This window comes from Protobothrops mucrosquamatus, unplaced genomic scaffold, assembly GCF_001527695.2.
Source record: "Protobothrops mucrosquamatus isolate PMUCROS unplaced genomic scaffold, P.Mucros_1.0 scaffold_215, whole genome shotgun sequence".
Classification (NCBI taxonomy): domain Eukaryota; kingdom Metazoa; phylum Chordata; class Lepidosauria; order Squamata; family Viperidae; genus Protobothrops; species Protobothrops mucrosquamatus.
In genome coordinates this window covers 192,848-214,613 of record NW_015386291.1, presented here as the reverse complement: position 1 = coordinate 214,613, position 21,766 = coordinate 192,848, and the positions used below count along the sequence as shown (strand labels likewise).

General features: G+C 38.6%; 2 protein-coding genes across 3 annotated transcripts in view; both read left to right on the top strand.

Moving 5' to 3' along the window:
* CLPP (caseinolytic mitochondrial matrix peptidase proteolytic subunit) lies at window positions 1-5,710 on the top strand. 2 transcript variants are annotated; one of them, XM_015827645.1, is made up of 7 exons: window positions 1-39; window positions 1,117-1,218; window positions 1,826-1,897; window positions 2,534-2,579; window positions 4,270-4,457; window positions 4,675-4,780; window positions 5,274-5,710. In XM_015827645.1, the coding sequence occupies exons 1-7, from the start codon at window positions 22-24 to the stop codon at window positions 5,441-5,443; spliced, it is 702 nt and encodes a 233-aa protein (XP_015683131.1). In that variant the 5' UTR covers window positions 1-21; the 3' UTR covers window positions 5,444-5,710. The 2 variants fall into 2 exon arrangements, with proteins under 2 accessions (XP_015683131.1, XP_015683123.1); XM_015827637.1 differs by having other exon boundaries at window positions 2,483-2,579.
* A 4,864-nt stretch (window positions 5,711-10,574) lies between these two features.
* The window catches only part of LOC114923455 (afadin- and alpha-actinin-binding protein-like), a 27,996-nt gene continuing 16,804 nt past the window's right edge, over window positions 10,575-21,766 (top strand). The window contains exons 1-7 of the mRNA XM_029286462.1: window positions 10,575-10,764; window positions 11,382-11,557; window positions 13,893-14,108; window positions 17,023-17,133; window positions 18,954-19,089; window positions 19,997-20,072; window positions 20,884-21,034. Coding sequence (XP_029142295.1) covers window positions 10,575-10,764; window positions 11,382-11,557; window positions 13,893-14,108; window positions 17,023-17,133; window positions 18,954-19,089; window positions 19,997-20,072; window positions 20,884-21,034 — 1,056 coding nt within the window. The remainder of the gene's footprint in view (window positions 10,765-11,381; window positions 11,558-13,892; window positions 14,109-17,022; window positions 17,134-18,953; window positions 19,090-19,996; window positions 20,073-20,883; window positions 21,035-21,766) is intronic.

Genomic DNA, 21,766 nt, shown 5'->3' with positions numbered 1-21,766 from the left:
GGAAAGATCTTCCGGGGCAGAATGCTGCAGAGAATAGTGGTGAGGGCAAATGCATGTGTAGAAAGCTTTGCGGGAGCGGGTCGCATTTAGCATTGACCTAGGGCGCTCGGATGGGGGAAGTAGAGTGGGAGATAAGCTATTGAAAAGATCTTTGGTGCGAGACATTCCCCTCCTTGAATTTACTGAAATATTCTGGAAAATAAGAATCGGCGTTAAATAATTACAAATATATTTAAACCAATCAAATCTCATTCTCCCTATCATCTAGTTTCCAAGTATTACTGGTCAGATGTTTCTGAAAACCAGAAGCAGGATATGAAATGAATTTTTACACCCCCACCCCACCCCTGCCCCCGTAGTAAAATACACTGCATCGGTATAGTCATATTCCAGTTATGTTGGCACATTTTATAGAAGCTGGTACATACTATTTCCCTGTAGCTTTTTATAGTTCTGTAGTTTTGTTTAATCTCTTTGAAGATCCTCATCTAATGGTTCCCGCTTTTTGTGGCAGCATAGATAATATGGTGCAAGAAGGTATTCTTTATTTTCTGTCTTGAAATTTCAAATCTTCAAGTATTCAAGTATACAAGTATACAAGCATACAATGTGATTAGAGGTTGATCATTATGCAAATAGATAAAAATCTTTCTTAGAGCTTTTCTCAGCTCTCACTGCAGATGAGAATTACGGGAGTAATTTGATATACATCTGGTTTGTGTCAGATTACTCTTACAGAGTGCTCTTTCTGATTTTATACATGGTGTCATCCTTCTCATAAATACTTTTCTGCCCTTCTAGATAGTAAGCCAGAATTACATTGGTAGGTTAGAGTTACTTTGGTAAGTCAGATGGCATACAAATTGATTTAAAACAGTGCATTAGGTTTTCTACATAAAAATAACCCAGAGAACTAATTTTTTGCTTAGCTCTTTGAAGCCTTTTCACTCAGGCAAGGTATTTTGCTCCCCTCACTTTCAGGATGTGAATTTGTGTTTGTATACACCTGTTATCTTTTGAGAAAGAGACCCAACTAGGAGTGAGAATCAGGCTGAGATGACAGATCAGAAATGGTAAAAAATGACAATGTATTTAACTACTCGTTCTTCTTCCTAGCACCCTATACGGCTGGGATGCCACAGCCTCTCTTTGTTCCGGAAGCTCCATCAAACTCCCAGGAGTCACATTCCTCTCATCCCTATTGTAGTGGAACAGACGGTAAGTGGGTATCATTTTCTAAATATGACTACTTTATGTTGGTAGGTAACATTTTACTTCAGGCACATGGCAAGTCATTGGGAAAAAGGGGAAGAGTTGAAACATGCTGGTGTGGACACATCAATGCAAAATTAATGGAGATGTAATAACTAGAAAATTCTTTAGAAAATTAAATATTATTGCAAATAGACTGATCTGCCATTTCATTTCCTTTACGTTCCTTGATAAAATGTTCTTTACTAAATGAGATCAATTATTGCCTGTATATTTTGTCTTATATTGCCTTTCATTGTCACAAAAAGAAGAATCGAAAATGAAACATCCAGTTACCAGGATGACAGAAAATGCACCAACTCTGCTTAAGAATTCTTGATAGTAGGATCTGTTTTGATCATTGATCCTTCTTTCAATTCCTTTCTACATAGCTCCATTGATACCTTTCAGGGCTGCTTAATTCTATTTGTATGCGAAGAATCTTGCCTCAGTTAACCTGAGCGGCAGGAAACAGTTTATTTGAGGTAGTATCAGAGTCCTCTGGCAAGATATCAGGGCTCTTCTCCACTCTTGTATCTGGAATGTACTTGTCCTGACCTTTAATCTGTTTCAGGGCCGTGGTGAGCGAGCCTATGACATCTACTCTCGCCTTCTGAGAGAGCGCATTGTCTGTGTGATGGGACCGGTAAGTATAAGAAATACTTCCAGAGTAGGCAATAAGACCAGATTGTCCAATTTTTTGAGGAACTTGTTGTTTATACTGAATAGGTTTCTACTATTCATAAATGAAAAACATGTGGGTGATGCTTGCTGAAATCTGAGCACCCAGAAAAATATCTTGAGGAAGCTTCCTCATACCAACAGACAAGTCTTAGGCTACTCCATAACTAGCAAATCAAGAGCAAATTATGCAGACTTAAAAAAAATAAGCAAAGTTTTGCAAAAGCATATATAGTGCAGGATATGGAGTATTTTTTTTACCATAATATTAATTTCTTCCTTTTTTAAAGCTCTAAGTACAATTTCCTTAGGAAATTGATTTCCAATTATTCACTTTTTAAAATGTCACTTGAATTTTAAACAATGTATCCCTTTGGAGGCCTGGATCTGGGCCACCAACTTGAAGCCAGCTTCTCTCTGTTCAGAGTGACTGAGCTGGTGAGATTCCCTTTTTGGCTTTGGTCTGGCCACTTCAAAGAAAGCAAAGAGACTGGGAAATTGAATTTACAATTCATGCTATAATTCATTGCTTTGTGTGACCTCTGTACAGATTGATGATGGTATTGCAAGCTTGGTCATTGCACAACTGCTTTTCTTGCAGTCAGAAAGCAACAAGAAACCCATCCATATGTACATAAACAGCCCAGGTGAGTGATATTTAAAATGAAGGCGCTACAGAGGAATACATTCTCTCCTTCCTAGCAACTCCACCTGCCTATATCTTTTGTTTGCTCAAATACATAGGTTTAGCTGCTTTCTAACATGATGGTCTCCAGGTGTGCTGAATTACAACTCTTACTGTATCTCAGCCACCACTGGTCATACTGGCTGGGATGTAATCCATTTGGAGATTGCCATGTTGGGCAAGGCCACTTTAGTCAACACAGTTACAAGTTTTATTAACATTTCCCAATGAGCTCTGTGATAAAAACACAAACAATTGTGATCTGTTTTAATTTCTTCCTATTTATTAAAGAGTACTTCCCCATTATTGTCTGCTTCCAGTCTGCTATGTTCTAGTCAAAAGAGGTGAATCACTATGATCTTGTGTTTCTTGTTCTGCTGTAGCGTACAGAACGCTTGCTGCAGAAAAGTTATGAAGTTGTAATAGAAGTTGTAACTTTCTGTGTACAAGTCATTGCTCCCCAAAATGTAATAATAACTATACCATACCATAAACCAGGGGTGTCAAACGCAACATCATGTGACGTGGCGTGATACATTGTGACTTTTTTGCCATTGCCGGCAATGGGCTGGCCGTGGTTTCGCTATGATGTATCTGGCCCATGGGCCGGAAGTTTGACATCCCTGCCATAAACTAACCACACTGGCTGGTTTTGTAGAGCACTTACAAGCCATAAACTAACTTCAGCCTGGTATTTTGTACAAATCCAGTCATGTTTCAAGGCAAGCATGTATTGTCACAATCTTTCCTTACTATGCTTTCTTTTACAAATAGCCCTTGACTTGTTTGTTTGTTTAGTGAACATTTGAGGTTACAACAGCACTAAAAAAGTGAGAATTGGTCCTCATATTTGTGACCATCATAATCATGGTCACATGATCAAAATTTGGGCAACTAGCATGTTGTTAGGATGGTTACAGTGTCTCAGGGTCTGGTGATTACCATTTGTGACCTTTCCAGCCAGCTTCTAACAAGCAAGGTCAAAGAGAGAAGCTAAGATTTACTTAACTGTGGTTATTTACTTAACAATCATGGCAAAAATTGTGGGTGCAAATCACTTAATGATCGCTTTGCTTAACGAAGAAAGTTTCAGTCCCAGTTGTGGTTGTAAGTTGGGAACTATCTATATCAGTGATGGCGAACCTTTTAGAGACTGAGTGCCCAAACTGCAACCCAAAACCCACTTATGCATCATCGGTTGCTGGGTGGGTGTGGCCAATTATGTGGCCCATTGGGTGGACGTGGCTGCGGTGGTAACGGCAGACTGGGTGGGACTAAAAAGTTCAATCAATCAATTCCAACTTTGCGTGATCTTTTTTTTCCCGCAAGAAGTTGAAATTGACTGATTGATTGAACCTTTTTTTTTTTTTGCACACGGCAGCAGAGGCCTAAAGCGAAAAGGTTTTATAAAACCCAGCTGAAGGCCTAGGACTGGGGCGACGGCGTGCGTGCCCACAGAGAGGGCTCTGAGTGCCGCCTCTGGCACCCGTGCCATAGGTTTGCCACCACTGATCTATATTCTCCTTATAAGACTTGTTAGCTATCTTAAAAAATGCTCAGGTGTTTGTTTGTTTTTTAAATTTAGGTTACTGAGGCTGTTCTATCCATATCTGAGAATCACTATAGTGGAATAAACTTGGTTCTTCCTGTAGGTGGTGCAGTGACATCAGGATTAGCTATTTATGACACCATGCAGTACATCCTGAATCCTATTTGCACATGGTGTGTGGGGCAGGCAGCTAGCATGGGCTCTCTGCTGCTGGCTGCAGGATCACCAGGCATGCGCCACTCCCTGCCCAACTCCCGCATTATGATCCATCAGCCCTCAGGTGGGGCCCGGGTAAGTTTGGCCTTGCTGCTTCCAACTAGAGATGTCTGTATATCCCCATGTGGCCATTGCTATTATGACCTGCAATGATCGCCTGATGTTAGAAATGGAGGTGGGCGGGTACATGAATGATATTGTATGCTCCCCTCACATACCTCTAGTCCTTAGTGATGCTTAAAATGTGGTTAGCAGGCAGCCTTGCATATTTTCTGTCTGCTTCCACTTACAGGGCCAAGCTACAGACATTGCCATTCAAGCTGAGGAAATCCTAAAACTGAAGAAACAGATAAATGCCATCTATGCCAAACACACCAAGCAGAACCTGGATGTGATTGGTAAGCAGTTTCATTCCCCCAAGGTTGAACCAGAAGTTGATACTCCACCACAGGAAGAAGGGCTGGGGAAGAGCCAGACCTATGTCTTAGTTAGGAGCAGTTGCAAGTAGCTAAGTATAGGAAGGCCAACCTCCTGCCTAGATTGCATCCCACTTTTAAAAGTCAGCTTTTTCAGACTGCAGTGTGTTAAGACAGGAGCCATTCATTTACACCACTTTCCATCTGTCCTTCGCTTGGGCACCTGGATGAATTTCATGGTTTGGGAGAGATGCCTGTTCTGCAATTAATAAAGTTCTTCCTTCCCTTCTTTCCTCTCAGAAATTTCCCTCTTTCTGGAATTCTGGGAACATATCTGAAGCTGCCCTAGTTTATGTACTTGGGTTTGAAGTCTTGCATGGGAGTAAATATATATAGGCACATTAGTAAATGTACTTGTGAGTTAATGATTATCTGTATTTAACCAAGGTTATGTTAAAACATGTTACCTTTACAGAGGCTATAATGGAGAGAGATCGTTACATGAGCCCTGTGGAAGCCCAGGAATTTGGCATCTTAGACAAGGTGCTTGTCCATCCTCCACACGATGGTGAAGATGAACCGGAGCTGGTACAGAAAGAGATTCCACCTATACCTACTGTCTCCCCTTCCTCAGCTGAACCCTGAGGGATCTGTAGTCTTGTTTAGATGCTTTGTGGCATCATGGATTATAACAGTGAATTGGAAATGGGTCTGGTCGATCAAACTCACTACAATTGCCAGGGAATGTCTATCTAAGTAGCTCTTCTCTTAATAAATGCTCCAAAGAAGCCACTCAGCAATGTTTGTAGAAGCCAGTCTCTTGACTTTTCACTCTGGGATCCAGTTGTTATCCTATCTGTATTTTCTTTCCTAATCACAGTATTCTTTAAATAGATTTAAATTAAACCTTGACTTGTATGGTGTGGATATTCTTTTTTTTTTAATTTTTATTTCTGAAAGGGTTCTGTAGTATGTAAAAGCCTATCCTGATTATTTTTTCTCCATTTCTGGGTGTGTTGAGAGCCAGTTTAAAAATACAACCTGTGGACTAAAACTATTCAGGTTATAAGTTGCAAAACAGACCAGTTTGTACACACAATGTCCATAACAGATATTTTTTTCCAACACCTTAATTAACTTTTGTCAGTTGCTCTCTAGTTGTTGGGCAGGCACCCTTTCTTGATCTGGAAAAGGTCCTCAGCTGTTGTCCAAACTTCACTCCTACCAAATTCCTGCTCCAGTTGCAGCTGGAAAACGGTTACTATCTGGTTTACAATCCTCTATCACAGGGCTCATGTAAAACAGGTATATTTTCCTATAACTGCAAGTAAGGCTTTTATAAAGCAGTGTGTGTTCATTAGATCCTGTGCAGAGATTCTTGTGATTTATATAAAAATGTAGGGAATCATGCAGGTGCTCACAGGAAAAGTGAAAGTGAAAAACAAAGGAAAGTGAATACAAAGAACCAGGATTCTTTATTCCTATGGCATCAACCACAGTGGTTCTGTCTTGCCATACTTGTCATTCCTGAGTGATCACTGAAAAACAATTCTGTTCAGTTGAGCTGCAACCTTGCATAGTCATACAGTAGTTGTTCCTCCTAAGCTGTTGTTCCTCCTAAGCTGCTGTGAAAGGAAATCATTTAGTTGGCAATGATACAAGGTAAGTTGGGCAATCAACTACTAAGACCTTAATTTTGGGTTACACATACAGAGTTTGTATTCAGCACTAAGCCACAAGGTAAATTGGTTTCTGGTTGATATAGAAACTCAACTAGTTACTGCTATCAGTTGGCTATGAAACAAAGTTTGACAAGATAATGTGAACAAGGTTCTAGATGAGTATTTGTCTTTGGATATATTACATCAAGCAGTTGCAAAAGATGGCTGTACCTACTTGGTCTTTTCTCTGAAGGGTGTCCAAGGGAAGATTAAAGTTCTTCCAGTCTTGGGCCCATGAATGTTCTTGGAACATGGCCAATGTTTTAGTCCATTGATACCAGGTAACTCAAGTTTGGAAAGCTGGATCTCAATTCATGCTGCAAATTGGGAAATTTTAAGTTCTCATTTTATAGATTTTAGTATCAGGTTTATTTATATCCCACCTTTATTATTTAGAGAGAATGACTGTCCCAAAGTCACCCAGCTGGCTTTCATGCCTAAGGCAGGACTAGAATTCAGAGTCTCTGAGTGCCTTAACCACTATGCTATCTCATCTTTCATTTAGAGCAGACATGTCAAACTCATGACGTCACATGACGTATCGGAACTTTTTCCCCATTGCCAGCAATGGGGTGGGTGCAGTTTCCTCATGATGCGTCCGGCCCATGGGCCGGCAGTTTGACATCCTTGATTTAGACTAGGGTCAAGCATTTAAAGGGTACTCAGCATTTCCTCTTTTTATTTTTCCCTACAACAACCCTGTGAGGTAAATATTGAGCTCATCCTGTGAACTGGGGCCTTCATAGTCTTATCCCCTGCATGTATTGCTTTTTGCTTACAGGTAGTCCTTGACTTATGAGCACAATTGAGCCGAAAATTTTTGTTGCTAGGTGAAACATTTGTTAAGTGAATTTTGCCTCATTTTATGACCTTTTGTGCCACAATTAAGTGAATCATTGCAGTTAGTAACATGGTTGTTAAGTGAATCTGGCTTCTCCATTTGCTTGAAGGAGGTCACAAAAGTAGATCACATGACCCCAGACACTGCAATCTTCATAAATATGAGCAGGGCTTTTTTTCTCATAGAACGCCCAGAACGGAGTTCCGGCACCTTTTTTGGATGGAACCTTGTAGGGTAGGCAAGGCGGGTTGTATGACGTGTGTGAGTTCCGGCACCTTTTTTTTTTTTTTTTTAAAGCACTGAATATGAATCAGTTGCTAAGCATTTGAATTTTGATCCTATGACTATGGGAATACTGCAGTGGTTGTAAGTGTGAAAAATGGTCATAAGATCCTTTTTTCAGTGTTGTAACTGAATGGCACTAAATGAACTGTTACAAGTCGAGGACTAACTTTTTCAGTTCTTAATGACCTTTATTTCTGTCAGATAGTTTATTCTTTCCCTGTTAAAAGATAAAGACATTCTTTAAAATAAATGGTATCTGATAGTTTATGGCCATATATTCCCATCTCGTGTGATTCTAAGTTTTAAAGCAATTACTATCTTTGCTCTATCTTCCAAGTCATTCCCTCGGCAGATTCGATCCTTGACCTCAAGGATTTTTCACAGCTATGGTGTTCTTGCGGGTAGAGCAGATTATGAAAATAATAATAATAATAATAATAATAATAATAATAATAATAATAATAAGAATAAGAATAAGAATAAGAATAAGAATAAGAATAAGAATAATAATAAGAGGAAGAGGAAGAGGAAGAGGAAGAGGAAGAGAGGAAGTTGGAAGGGACCTTGGAGGTAATCGAGTCCATGTTGAGGTTGGTCCCTTCCCAAGCTGAAGGAAGACAATAAGGAGGTTGCTGTTTTCACTGTTTATGTACATCAAATCACAGATACCGTATCTAGCAAATCGATGTTGTAGAACTACACATCCCAGCATGCTTTCAAAGTAGAATCCCTCCCGAATCCGGATTTCATCCAATAGCGCAGAGCGTGGCAGAAGGGCGGGGACTTTAGAAAAGGCGTTCAAAGGGAATGCAATTGTAGGTGGCCAGTCTCGGCTGATTGCGTGAGGAACGGCATGGTGGGCTTTTTCATAAACCGGCATTGGGGGAGACTCTCTAAACTTGTTAGATTGGGCTAAATTATCATACTTCGCCGTTTAAATCGCGTTGAAAACTTACTGATAATTTCTATAGTCATTTCTACAGTTTAATTGTTTTAATTATAGTTTTCTTTGGACGATCTACGGTACAAACACTAGGCTACTTGGAAAACTAGGTTTATGAGGGATGGGTCTAGAACTCTAGATCATTCAGCTTTTTGTTCTACGGTAGTAGTTGTGTGAGAGTGAGAGGGGAGGAGAGGACTGAAGATCGTTTAAACTCACAAATTTGATTGTGACTGCTGCCACAAATGTGCATTGTGACTAAAATAAAGCTAGCTTGTAACAGTTGTGGTAAACCCAGTCAATTATGTTTTTATAAACTATGGTTAAAAATTGGTTCAATATGATGTCAACAACTTTAAGGTTCAGTTGGCTTTAAAGATGTACATGTGCAGGATACAGAAAAAGTGAATGGTTTCTCTCCCTAAAAGTTTAGCTTGGATGTTTTCTAGTTAAGCCTTTTCATGCAGAGATCGAAAGAAATACCTAAAAAAAGAAAAATACAGCTTTCAAAATTTTTAGCCACTGCATTCCAATGTATAATGTTGCTTTCACAGTTTTGAAATGAAAAAAAGCACTCATCATACTTGGATCCTTTAATATTTGTTCTTCCAAATTAATAAAATTGTTGGAAAAGATGGCAATCATGTTTCAATCTGATGCAGAGAATGATCAGATAAGGACTGAGGAAGATCTGGATATAAGCCCTTTACTATTTGCTCATATTTTTGCTTTGTAAAATTTTAAAAGTTGATATGTAATACATTAAATAACATCATATAGTTTGATCAATATGCATGCTGTCATGCAGTCGTGTACTGTACCTTCAAAGGAGCATTCACTCTAAATACAGTAGTGTAAACCAAATAATCTATAAACATAAGCAATATGCTTGCTATGACATACGGTAATCTGTCCAGTGAAGATTAGTCTCCTTTGAATGTAATCTGGATTATTGTATAAACTTTGGTGCTATTATTTAATGTGTTTACGGCCCAACTTCTAAAGAAATTTAACACGAATAAACAGTAAAGTACTTATTTAAAGGATTGGGCCTCCTTGTTTGGTAGTTGCTAGCCATCTTGTATCTTCTTGCAGTCTAAAGTCAAGTTCTCTTTGAGGGTGACTTCATGTATGGGAATTTCATGGATATTCGATAGAGGTTTTTTTAAGCAATATTAGGAAGTAATTCACCATTTTCCCCTTAGGGGATTTTTTAGCTTCTGAGCCCTGGGATTTCCTGTGGTCTCCCAATCAAATACTCACCCAACCTAACCTTACTTAGCTTTTCAGTATCAGCCCAAGGCCAGATGTGGGAGTATGAACTTGTCAAATTGGGTTCTGATCACAGCAGAGTAGAATGGAACAATGCAGTGAGATCCAGTATAGCCACACCAGCAATTTAGTATTAATTACAAAAATAGGATACATTCAAGTAGCTATTGTGTTGAAGAGATTTGATAATTGATTCTTTGCTGATTTAAGCATGCGGCAAAGGAATGCAAGAATGTCTTGGGTTTTTTTTTTTGGAAGGTGTTTGACTGAATGCTAAGGAGAAAATGGAACCTTTAAACATCCCAGCCACACCAAGAGCAGAGTTGTTAGCAGGTAACTGTCTAATCCCAATTGGAAAGGCATTTTAGGAGCAAATATTTATTAATGTTTAGTTCTCCATCAATGTTTGCTAATTTTGTCGATTTCATTTCACCCTTCCTTTGGGAAGTCAAGAGCTATGCATGCTGACTGCTCTGTTCTTAGAATAAAGAGATTATTCGTAGCATGTTGAACTTCCACAGGAGTAGTCCTGTTAATCTGTTGTTGCAGAAATATGTACACAAGGTTCACACCTAATATAATCATTCCATTCATAGGGATTTGACTGAGTACAATATGTTATTAAAACCAACTGTTGAGGTTAGTAAGCCATGTTTTAGATGAGCATGTTGTATGAACCCAAACATATTTTGGTTTATTTGGTAAGTCGGGTGAATGCGATGTATGAATCCAGTTGTTAAACACCCCAAGCACAGGAACCTTATGATTCATTGCCTGAATGGAGGTTTGAGTCTGGGTGTCCCTAATCCTCGTCTGACACTACAGCAAGTTGGCTTTCATGCTTGCTGCTTTATAACCACCAACTCTTCCTCCTCTTCTGACAAGAAAAAGGAGTCTCATGGAAGTATCTACATTATAGTAGTTGGGAAGAAAGCTCAGTCTGATTACTGGAAAGCTTGAGGTTATGGTTTGCAGAATGCAGTTACTGTATTCATTCCACATTCCCTTGAGTTGCATTCAGCATTTCATTAATTTCATCTATATAATTTTCCTAACAGCAATACAGAAGTGATTTGTTGTTACCTTTTTAGAGAATATTTTTCAACTGCCCATCTTAACTTTTTAGCTACTATAAGTTTTTTAGTGGACTTCCATCCAACAGCTAACTAAATGCCTAGCATTTTTGGAAAGGGAATCCCTAACATTTGGTAGTGCTGCCATCTGCTGTGCTGTATGCATGAGTGAATGGCTTGCATTCAGGCCTGCCCTTGATTGTGTATTAGTGGCGGAACAGAAATGTGTGGAACAAAATTAATGTCTCTTGATACGAGTAAGTTACCTGGACATTGCTCTTCCCTACTTTGAGTCATTAGAAAACATTTCCTTTCTTAGGACCAACAGAGTTTTATGATTGGGACCCCAACTATGATACTAGTTTTCAATGTCTCTGATTCCTCTTTCTTCTTAGTTATCATAACCCCATTCAATCTTTTTGTATTTTATTTGTCCTTTTCCTTGTAGATGAACAGCGCTTCATGAGCAAGTATATATCTGAGCTGGATTTTTCATCAGCTGAATCTGCATTCAGTCCAGCCCACTTCACGGACTCTTTGGAGCTGCAGGGAAACTTTCATGAGTTAGACAATACTGTCTGCTGGAGTGATAACGTGGATCACTGTATTTCCTACCTCAATAAGGTAGGCATTTTCTGGCCAGAGAAGAATAGGTGTGAAAAGGCATCAAGTCTTCTGAGTGTGGATGTGTTCTTCCACTGCCTTTTCTGCTGTTCATTTGATTATGTCAAGTTCCACAAATAGCAACAATGGACAAAGCTTATCTGTTCATATGTTAGATGCGTTCAGAGAATTTTTAGATACTTTCATCATTTTGCTAGTTACTCTTTTTGTTGGGGAAAACTTTGAAAAACAACAGTAAAAGTTAACACAAACTTGGAAAAAACTTAAAGAATAAAAAGAAAAGGTAGAAGGTACAGAGAACAGAAAATGGTTTTAAAAAATCAAAGCAGAAGCATTTTCCTATGGAAAGAATTCTTTATAATTTAAAATGTTATTTCAAATTTATCTGGACCTTTAGTCTATTTGTAGCTTTCTAACATCAGAATGTCAATCACCCTTTTGCTGTTTATTGAAAAAAAAATGCTTAAACTTGTAGTTAAAACTTCTTCCCTAAAAGATTGAAAGAAACTCACCTGGTACTATAAAACCTGTCAATCCAAAGGTTCGTTATAGCTGAAAAACAATTAACAAGCAATTTCTGAAAGTGATTAGAAAGAAAGTATACAAAGTATTCCAAACACATCAACCACAGTCTGAGCAAGATGGCTCTTTCCGCATCTCCCAGAGTGCTAAATCTACCAGACTTCTACCTTATGGTCACCTTGCAAGGACTTGTGGGCAGCCTTAAGTGCTCTCATCGTCTGGAGTGGAATTAATTATCAAAGAGCCAGTCTACTCGCCAGCTCTTCATTGCCCCATGGTCGTCACTCTGTTTTTCGCAGAGCTGTCTTAATTTTCTTCCCCCAAAGTTCCCCCCTCCAAAGCTACACATTTTCCACGAAGGTAAGCTGCTATGAAGTGTCATTAATTTAAAACCATATGTTAGTTTAGCATAAGCCTCTTGATCTCTGTTGTACTGTCTTACCAAAGTGAGAAAGGCCTCCCCCCCCAGTTGCTGCCTCATTCTGGGAAAAAATGCATTTAGGTTTTGGAATTGTAGGCAGGTTCTAAATTTGTATCCCCAGAAACTCCAAAATTTCTGAATTGGAAGTGTTACATAGCTTTAATAGTTTAAACTGTGCAGCTGCCATGTGCATCCTGATCGTTTGGTGAGATTTTTTTAAAATACTAAGTCTTTTTTATGTAACTTTGGGCAGAAAGTTAATTTCTAAGTGATTGTATCAGCTTACTAACAGAAAAGCTAGACTAAATCATCTACCTGTAAACAGATCTGTTGGTGAGGAACTTCACTCAATTTTACTCCTTAAGTATTTGTAATTTTGGTATTTTGATAATGCTGAGAACAAATCCAGATCTGGTCAATGCTTTAAAGTCTCATAGTAAGCTGATCCCTTAGAGTTGTATTGGTGCTTGGAAAGGGATTGCTTAAAAACAGTGAGAGTAACTTGATCAAAGGACAGCTACAAAATGTGAACAGCTAGCTGAAAAATAACAACCAGAGGAAAATGAAGGGAGCTGAGTAGGCTTTTTGTGCATTTATTAACTCTTTAGGAACTCTGAGGTTCCGTAGGTTGACTTTGGGCTTTTTTATGATGTGAGAAAAACAACTTTAATTGGTGGATTTGGCCTGGTTGGACTACTACATTCAAGCTCATGAAGTTGGAAGCAGAAAACGGTGGATATCTGCTTGACCTAAAAAAATAATGGTTTGTAGTTTCCTTGTGCTTGGACACGAACATATGCTGAGGAGAGAGAGGGGGGAGAGAGAGAGAGAGAGAGAGTCCTGCAATTATAATTTATAAGGAAAAGAAAATCCATTTATATTAAGACCTTAAAAGTGACATTTTTAGATATTAAGTACAAATTACCACACTTCCTTCTCTCTTTCTCTCCCTCTCTCTCTCTTATTTTTGTTTGGTCTGATGTTGAAGCCTTAAAACCTTGAGGCTCCTGTGTCTAATGGAATTCTTGTAACATACACTTGTGTATCATAAAGATACCACCCTGTTTCTCTTATGTATTCTTATGCTAGTTGTTTATTAAGAATGACAAGCATGTCTTTTTAAAAAAAATTAGGAGCCCTGGTCACACAGTGGTTAGAACACAGTATCACAGGCTGACTCTGCCCACAGCCTGGAGTTTGATCCTGACCAGCTCAAGGTTGACTCAGCCTTCCATCCTTCCAGGGTTGGTAAAATGAGGACCCAGATAGTTAGGGGCAATAGGTTGACTCTGTAAGCTGTTTAGAGAGGGCTGTAAAACTCTGTGAAGCAGTATATAAGTCTAAATGCTGTTACTATTACCTCTTCTGTGTTTCAACTATACATTTGCCTAGGAAATGGTAGCACTGGGGTTCCCTGCCCTTTATAAGGATGATGGTTCTGGAGATGGTATTGAGCATGGCTTTGACCTCCTGGAATTGGTTAATGGAGCTTGCAGACTGCTGAATTTGTACCAAAATGCATCAGCCAGGCTGGGTGACGTGGAGACAGAGAAGATGCGATGGGATGAAGAACTGGATTATCTGAGGGGAGAGCAGGGTAAACTCAAGGTCAGAGCTTCCAGATTCTGCAGTATGTGTGGCCTGTATATTAGCTAATGTCAGTAACTAAGAGAAGATGCTTTGGAATCCAAACATTTTTTTTTAAAAAAAAAACCAAGTACCAATGGCAATGAAGCAAAATCCTCCAAGAAAATTTATGGACAATTATTTTGGAATGAACAGGAATTCATCCTTTCAGATAGTCCGCTAACAGTGACAATCATGGAGTATTCCCCAATTTCTTTCATGCCTGCCCAACAGCTACACCAGAGTACCTTTCAATTTAAAACCTTCTAATAATTACCAAAAATAAAAATATACAATATAAATGTGGGTTGCTCAGATGTCCTTTTCATCATAAACTAGTTCTATAAATAGAAGTAGAGTGTATGTTTTTCTCAAACTGTCCATTGCCAATACATAGAGATTGTTGTGTAATATCTTTTCTGATGCTTGCATGCTCTAAAGGGAGGGGATTCATGTGAATATTTGTCATTTCTTAGGTTTCAGAATCTACTGGATTCTTCCGTCTAGGCACAGGGACGGTGGGGGCTTTGAATATTGCTATGGTCCTGTCTACAGTCCCAACCCATGTAATTTTCTAAGCTTGCTGGATAAAGCTATGGATTTACTTGTGACCACAGCATAGGTGAAGAGATAGGTATACTGTAACCCTGAGTAATTAAGGAGATGGACAGTTGCATGAATTCAATTTAAGCCCAGCTTGCTTAAAAGCTCCTTCACTTGCTTGATTACATAGATATTTTCACACCATCCAGCTAACCAGGAAACTCTCTCAAATGCAAAAGTTTTGAAATTTTAGCGTTCCCTGTTTACACAAGTAAAGATATGGTATATACATGGGAGTCACAACAAGAATGTAATTGCCTCCCCCCCCCCAATTTAATTTTACTCATTGCTCCAAAATATTATGAAATAATTTCTTGGGAGTACTTCAGAGAAGTGGATATTCATGCTAGGTTTGCATTAATTATCAAAGTGGCAATAGCAGTGAATTGTGATTATATCTGGTAATCATTGATATAGAGCAGCTGCAGGTTTTGATACATTATTTCCTCTTCCGTTTATCTAAATAAAATTAATGTCATTCAACTGATTAAAACAGGCAGATTTCCATTTCAAAATGCCCATGATTTTTGGGCAACTATATTTTAATTTTGGCAAAGATAGTTATCAAAATCTACCAGTGTTTCATTAAATTAATAATCATCCATGTCACTGGCCCTTTCCATTCTGTTCCTACAATGCAATCAGTACAAAAAAGTGAATATAAGTTTATTGTTGTCCTATATGGAAAAAAAGGAAAAACCAGAGAGAGTGGTATATACAGCAGTATTGATGTATTCACTTCTTCCTGTGTACAGTGTATGTACAATAGATATAGAAAGTTTACACACTCCTCTTAAAATGCCAGGTTTTTTAGATGTAAAAAATCAAATCAAGAAAAATCACTTCAGAATTTTTTCCAATTCTGAGAGTTGAAATCCACCAGTCTTAAAGTTGCCAGGGTTGGAGATCCCTGTTGTATATCATTCCGGCCAAATGGCTGTCCAGTCTCTTAAAATTTTCCAGTGATGGAGCACCCACAACTTCTGAAGACAAGTTGTTCCACTTGTTAATTTTTCTCACTATCAAGACATTTCTCCTTAGTTCTAGGTTGTTTCTCTCCTTGATTAGTTTCCATCCATTGCTTCTTGTCTTGCCTTCAGGTGCTTTGGAGAATAGTTCGACCCCCTCTTCTTTGTGGCAGCCCCTCAAATATTGGAACACTGCTATCGTGTCACCTCCTAGTCCTTCTTTTCATTAGACTAGATATACCCAATTCCTGCAACCATTCTTCATATGTTTTAGCCTCCAGACCCCTAAATCATCTTAGCTGCTCTTCTTTGCACTCTTTCCAGAGTCTCAACATCTTTTTTATATTGTGGTGACCAAAACTGGATGCAATATTCCAAATGTGGTCTTACCAAGGCATTATAAAACGGTACTAACACTTCACGTGATCTTGATTCTATCCCTCTGTTAATGTGGTTGCCTATGTGTGCACACCCTTAAATAAATACTGAATTAAAGCACCTTTTGTTTTTATAATAGCATCCAGTCTTTTGGGGTAGGCATGGCACATCTTTCCCTGGGAATCTTCGGTCCTCTTCCTTGTAAATGTGCTTCAAATCTGTCAGATTGTGAGGGCATCTCCTGTGCACCTTTCAGGTCATCCCATAGATTCAGGTCCACACTCTGGCTGGGCCATTCCGAAACTTTGATCTTCTGGTGAAACCATTCTTTTGTTGATTTGGTGGTATGCTTTGGGTCATTGTTGTGTTGAAAGGTGAAATTCCTCTTCATCTTCAGCATTTTAGTAGAGCACGCATGGTTTTATGCCAAAATTGACTGATATTTCAAATTGTTCATAATTCCCTCTACCTTGCCTAAAGCCCTAAATTCCAGCTGAAGAAAAGCAGCCCCAACAGAGCCACCTATGATGCACACTTATGCAATTACCTTATTGTACATTTTTCATTATTTTCTCCTCCAAAAGATTTCAGTTTGTGTTTCAATTAAATTGTACAACTTATATTAAAGGTGAAAAAAATGCTGAAGTGATCTATCTTGTCTGGTTTTTTTACATCTCAAAAACCCAGCATTTTAACAGAGGTGTATAGAATTTTTGTATCCACTGTATGTTAAAGCATCCTTTCTCCAAGCCTGCAGTTGCTGCTGGTGCTGTGCCTTTTCTCAAGTGAGAATCTCATTCCTAGTAATAACTACACTCATGTCTTAGTTCTGTAATAAAATTATTGAAGTAATTTATATTTGGGGTCAGGGAGGAGACTATAATAATTGATTTAATTCTTTGCTATGATTCCTTCTCTTGTCTGTCCCCCCCACCCTGCCCCCAAAGGAACATGTGGAAGTACTTGAAAGGGAAATTGCAATTGTACAGAATAAGGAACAGCAACTTCAAAGCAAAAACAAACACTTGAATGATATGCTGAAAGAAGAGAAGGAGGAGGTGAGTGAGGGAAGGGAAGAATGATTGAATCAGCCCTTCTAATATTGAAGGTGAAGAGTGTATTGAATGTCTTCTCTCTTGAGTTAACAGAGATGCAGTCTGCTGGGAACTGATGGGCACTTGGGTCACCAAAAAGAATGGGAGCCACACAAAAGCATCTCTGAGGGATGGGCCGGTCAGCCTCCCATAGACTGCTCATCACATCACTGTTGGTCCATCTGGAGCTCAATTATTGCAAGCTGAATTATTGCAAATCCTTCATTTTGAGCCCTACACACAATCTTCTAATTTTTGTTTAATAAAGTCTACCTTATGAATGATTGCTATTGAACATTGTAAGACAGACTTCCTGATCCTGATGAAATGTGTAGAGCCTAGAACAGGGGTCTTCAAACTTGGCCCTTTTATGACTTGTGGACTTCACCTTCTGGGAGTTGGAAGTCCACAAGTCATAAAAGGGCCAAGTTTGAAGACCCCTGGCCTAGAACAATGGGAAGTTCTGGGACTCACAGCCCATCATATCAAACACACAGGTTGAAGAAAATGAGTGTAAGAAAACAGGCTAAAGCAGAAGAAGTGTGCCCAGCAAAAGAATGTGTCATTAAGTTAGGCTTGACTTGACCTGTACACTCACAGTCATAATTCAGATAAATATATACATTGTAAATACTCTTTTGGTCTCTCTCCATAAATATAAATATTGTCAAGACTTTAGTAGCTAAGATTATATCTGTACTAAAAGAATGATGACCTCTCAAGCCATTTTGTGTTTCTTTTCTACAGTAGGAAGAGGAAAATGTGTTGGAGTTATTTGTAAAAAATAATAAAGGTGGGAAACAAAAACAAACAAATGCTGATGGCTTTGATTCATGATTTTGTATATTCATATTCTAATATAATTAGTGATGCATCAATGCATCTAGGCACTGTGCAAATCAGGTAAAAGTAACTTTATCTGAAATATATTAGCTTTAAATTGTATGAGAACACATAATGGTTAGTATAGATTTCAACAGATAACAGTTATAGCAATACTGTAGTACAAAGAAAAAAAACAGAAGAAATTCTTAATTTAAAACTAATAAATAATAAGGACAAGATCAGTTCAAACTGAGGAGGATCAGAAAGTAGGCAGGCACTACTAATAACAGAACATAATAGAATCTGTCTGGAAAATTTTCTAATCTAAGAGATACTTGTGATCAGAAAAAGAGGGGGGAAAGCTTAGGATGGAATTGTTGAGAGTTAATTTTAAAATGCAATATATTATTTTCTATTCCTGAATATTATAGCATGTGGCAAGATTTTTAGGTTTTTGCATTCCTTCTACAGATAAATAATGATTGGCTGATAGTAGCAAATTTACTTGATTCAGTCATGTTGGGCATTAGGTGAATGAGATTTGATTTTAAAGTATTTTAGTTTGAATGTCTACAGTTTTATTTGATAACTTTGTTACTACTCAATAGCTTTAAAATTGCCTACAATTACATTTTAAAACTTCATAGAAATATGCTATCTTGAATAAATAGGTGATGCCTTTTCTTCCTCCTTTACCCATGGTTCCCCCTCCCCTGATACAATGCTTTTTTCATTTGTTTGTTTAATATATCAATGTGGCGTGAAATTTGCCATAGAGCAGTTTATGTCTTATGCTTGTGTATGAGAGAGAAAGAAACTTGGTAGGGGTCTATGAAAGGAAAGACCGCTTGGATTCTGGGATTGCCTCTTGGAAAACTTGAATGTAGTCAGTCAAGGGAGCTGCGGAAACACCCTATCTACTCTCCTAGTTTTGAATATAAGTGTGGTTGTCCCAGCAGATCACCAAGCTCCTCAGTTCTCTGGCTAACCAGAAGAACCAGCATGGTCATGAAATGAAGAGGAAGGAACAAGAACTGCTTCGACTGAAAGACAAGATGAGCCAAATTTTAACTAACAAGACAGACAAGAGAGGAAGTGAGTAGTTACAAGTGGGGGATAAAAAAAAATGGCAGGCCCTTTTATTATTTGTTGTTATATTGGTACCAGAACCATCTGGAAACCCTGACATGGCTCCTGGACCATGGGATACTGATCTTATCTCACTCGTATTCTAAGATGAGCTTGTACTTATCTTTTATATTACAGAAAATAATCAGCTTTTCCTGCTGAAGTCTACACACTGTGTATAACTTTATTGTGCTTCATTCCCCACTCCCCTATTTTGGGGGGAGGTATATGTATATGATCAGACCAGCTTTAATCAGTTATTAATACATTTTCAAGACTAGTACTTGGGAAAAATAGAAATGCAATCAGCTATTCACAAGCCAATCAGAAGACTCAAAGTATTCTTCCCTCCCTTCCCTAAATGCAGAGAGGAAAGTTTTGAGATTTAAATTCAGCAAGAGTATTTGCTAGAAGATGTGATCTTAAGCATATGCATAATTTCTAAAATAATACTGCATAATTAAATAGCAGGTCTCATTTAAAAATAAATGTTCATAATATTATTTTCTTGGATACGTAGCCCAGCTATCAAATGAATGCTAACAGACAGACATTATATTTCAAGTAAAACATAAAACAGTTTATTAAGAACAGTTTATTAGTCAGGAAAGCCCTCGGTTGTATTCTGACAATTGAGAAAACACTAGACAGTCTCTTAACCACTGGCTAGATGAGAAGCAGGCATAATGACAGTTCTGAAATGTTAAACTGGAGAAGTTTTCTTTTGCAATATAAATAGCAGAAATGCAAGGAGCTTTTGCTAACAGAACTTGAACTCAAATATTCACCTTTGATTTGGGGTGTCAAATCTGGGGAAGAAGGCTCAGGAAGCTGAGTGCATTCACTGCTCAGGCATGTGGCTTCCTTTTCCTAGCAATTGAAATCCTCAATGTCCTTCCTCGGATGGACGGCAAGAGGGCCACCTGGAAAACTGGGAGATCCCTGGGCAGGTAAGTTGCTGGCATTTGCCTCCACCTCTTGTTCAGGAAGATGTTGCTGAATTTACCCTACCAAGAGCAGTTAGAAGGATAGAACTTGAGATTGAGGTGGCATGGATATCTGTGGTACAACAAAGTCAAGGTCAATGTGGATTTTAAAAATCATTATGGGAGATGTGCCATACTGAGATTATGGAATATAAACCTAGATTATGCACCCAAACACCTTTGTGGCTTTCAGCATGAGAAGCATTTTATAGAAGAGAACTACATTTATAAAGAAATGGATAGCACTGTATGTATTTGAGATTTTGCTAAGTTTTATCCATCATACATTTTCAACTATATTTTTATAACATTCAAATCTAGGAGTGGTGATTCCTAAGGACCATTCTAGGAGTGTCATGAAACTAGTATGTATGCACAACCCCCGCTATACCTAGGGTGAATTACTAATGATAAAGTAGATGATACTGCTCCAACAGCTGTTATGCAATCAGTTTTGGAAAAAGCTGAATGGAATCAGACCTGGTTAGTACTGGGATGGGAAATTCCACAGCTATAGCTGAACCTGCCAAGTTGGGAAAATCCCAGAAGGCAACAGCAAATGGCTCCCATATAGTTGCCAAGAAAATAACATATATGTATCCATCACCATTTTATTTAAGAGATGATCAGGTACTGAGCTGAACCATGTGATGAAAAAACGCAATAGAATGCTTTAGGAACTTCATTTTTTTTTTGCAAAAATTAATGATTAAAGAACATTTCGCTTTATGCTGGCAATATTCCAGCTGTATATTCTTGTCTTCTATTGTTGTAGAAAGGAGGAAGAGCTCTACCGCATCCAGTTGGCCAAGCAGGAACAACGGGAAGAGGGCCTGGCTTTTGAGAACACCAAACTGAAACAATTGCTGAATGAAGTGACCCAAGACTTGGAAGAGATGCTGGCTACCGATGGGGGCAGTGCCAGAGTAAGGGTGTCATGGGGATACTTCTAGCAGTTGGTAGCTATGCAGGTAGCCCTCAATGTATGACAATAGGGATCAGAAAATTTATTGTTAAGCAAGACATCTCGTGATCATGACTTACAACCTTCCCTACTAACTTACCTATTGGTTTTACTTATTGGAAGCTGGCTGAGAAGGTTGCAAATGGCAAACATGTGACTGCAGGATGCTGTGACTGTCATAAATGTGCAAGAGTTGCCAAGTTCCTGAATCATGATAATGTGACCCTGGGCAAGTACAAGTTATCCGTCACTTTTTCAACACTGTTGTAACTTAAAGCAGTCACATTAATGAATTGTTGTTAAGCAAGGAGTATCTGTTGCTTTTACTTTCTGGCTAATCTCGTTTAATCTTTCTGGTGTTTTTCTTTTCTTTTTTTTGGTCTCAAGGGCACAGAGCAACGTTGTCCCTACAAGTCCTTCCAGGAACAGTGGGGTAGGCTCAGAAATATCATAAAAGCTGTTCATAATCAAGGTACAGTAACTCCCACATCATACCTGTAAGGACCCACCCCACTTTGCATCTTAAGAAGACAGAACTCCTGGAATATTTCTCCCAACAGGCATCTTTATTAAGAGAAAGCTGGACGTAGGCGTTCTAAACAGGACTTGGGGTTGAAAGCTTGCAACTCAAGATTTTAAAAGGGTCCCCCCTTTAGCCACCCCCATCACCCCCTTCTCCCAGAGACAGTCTCAG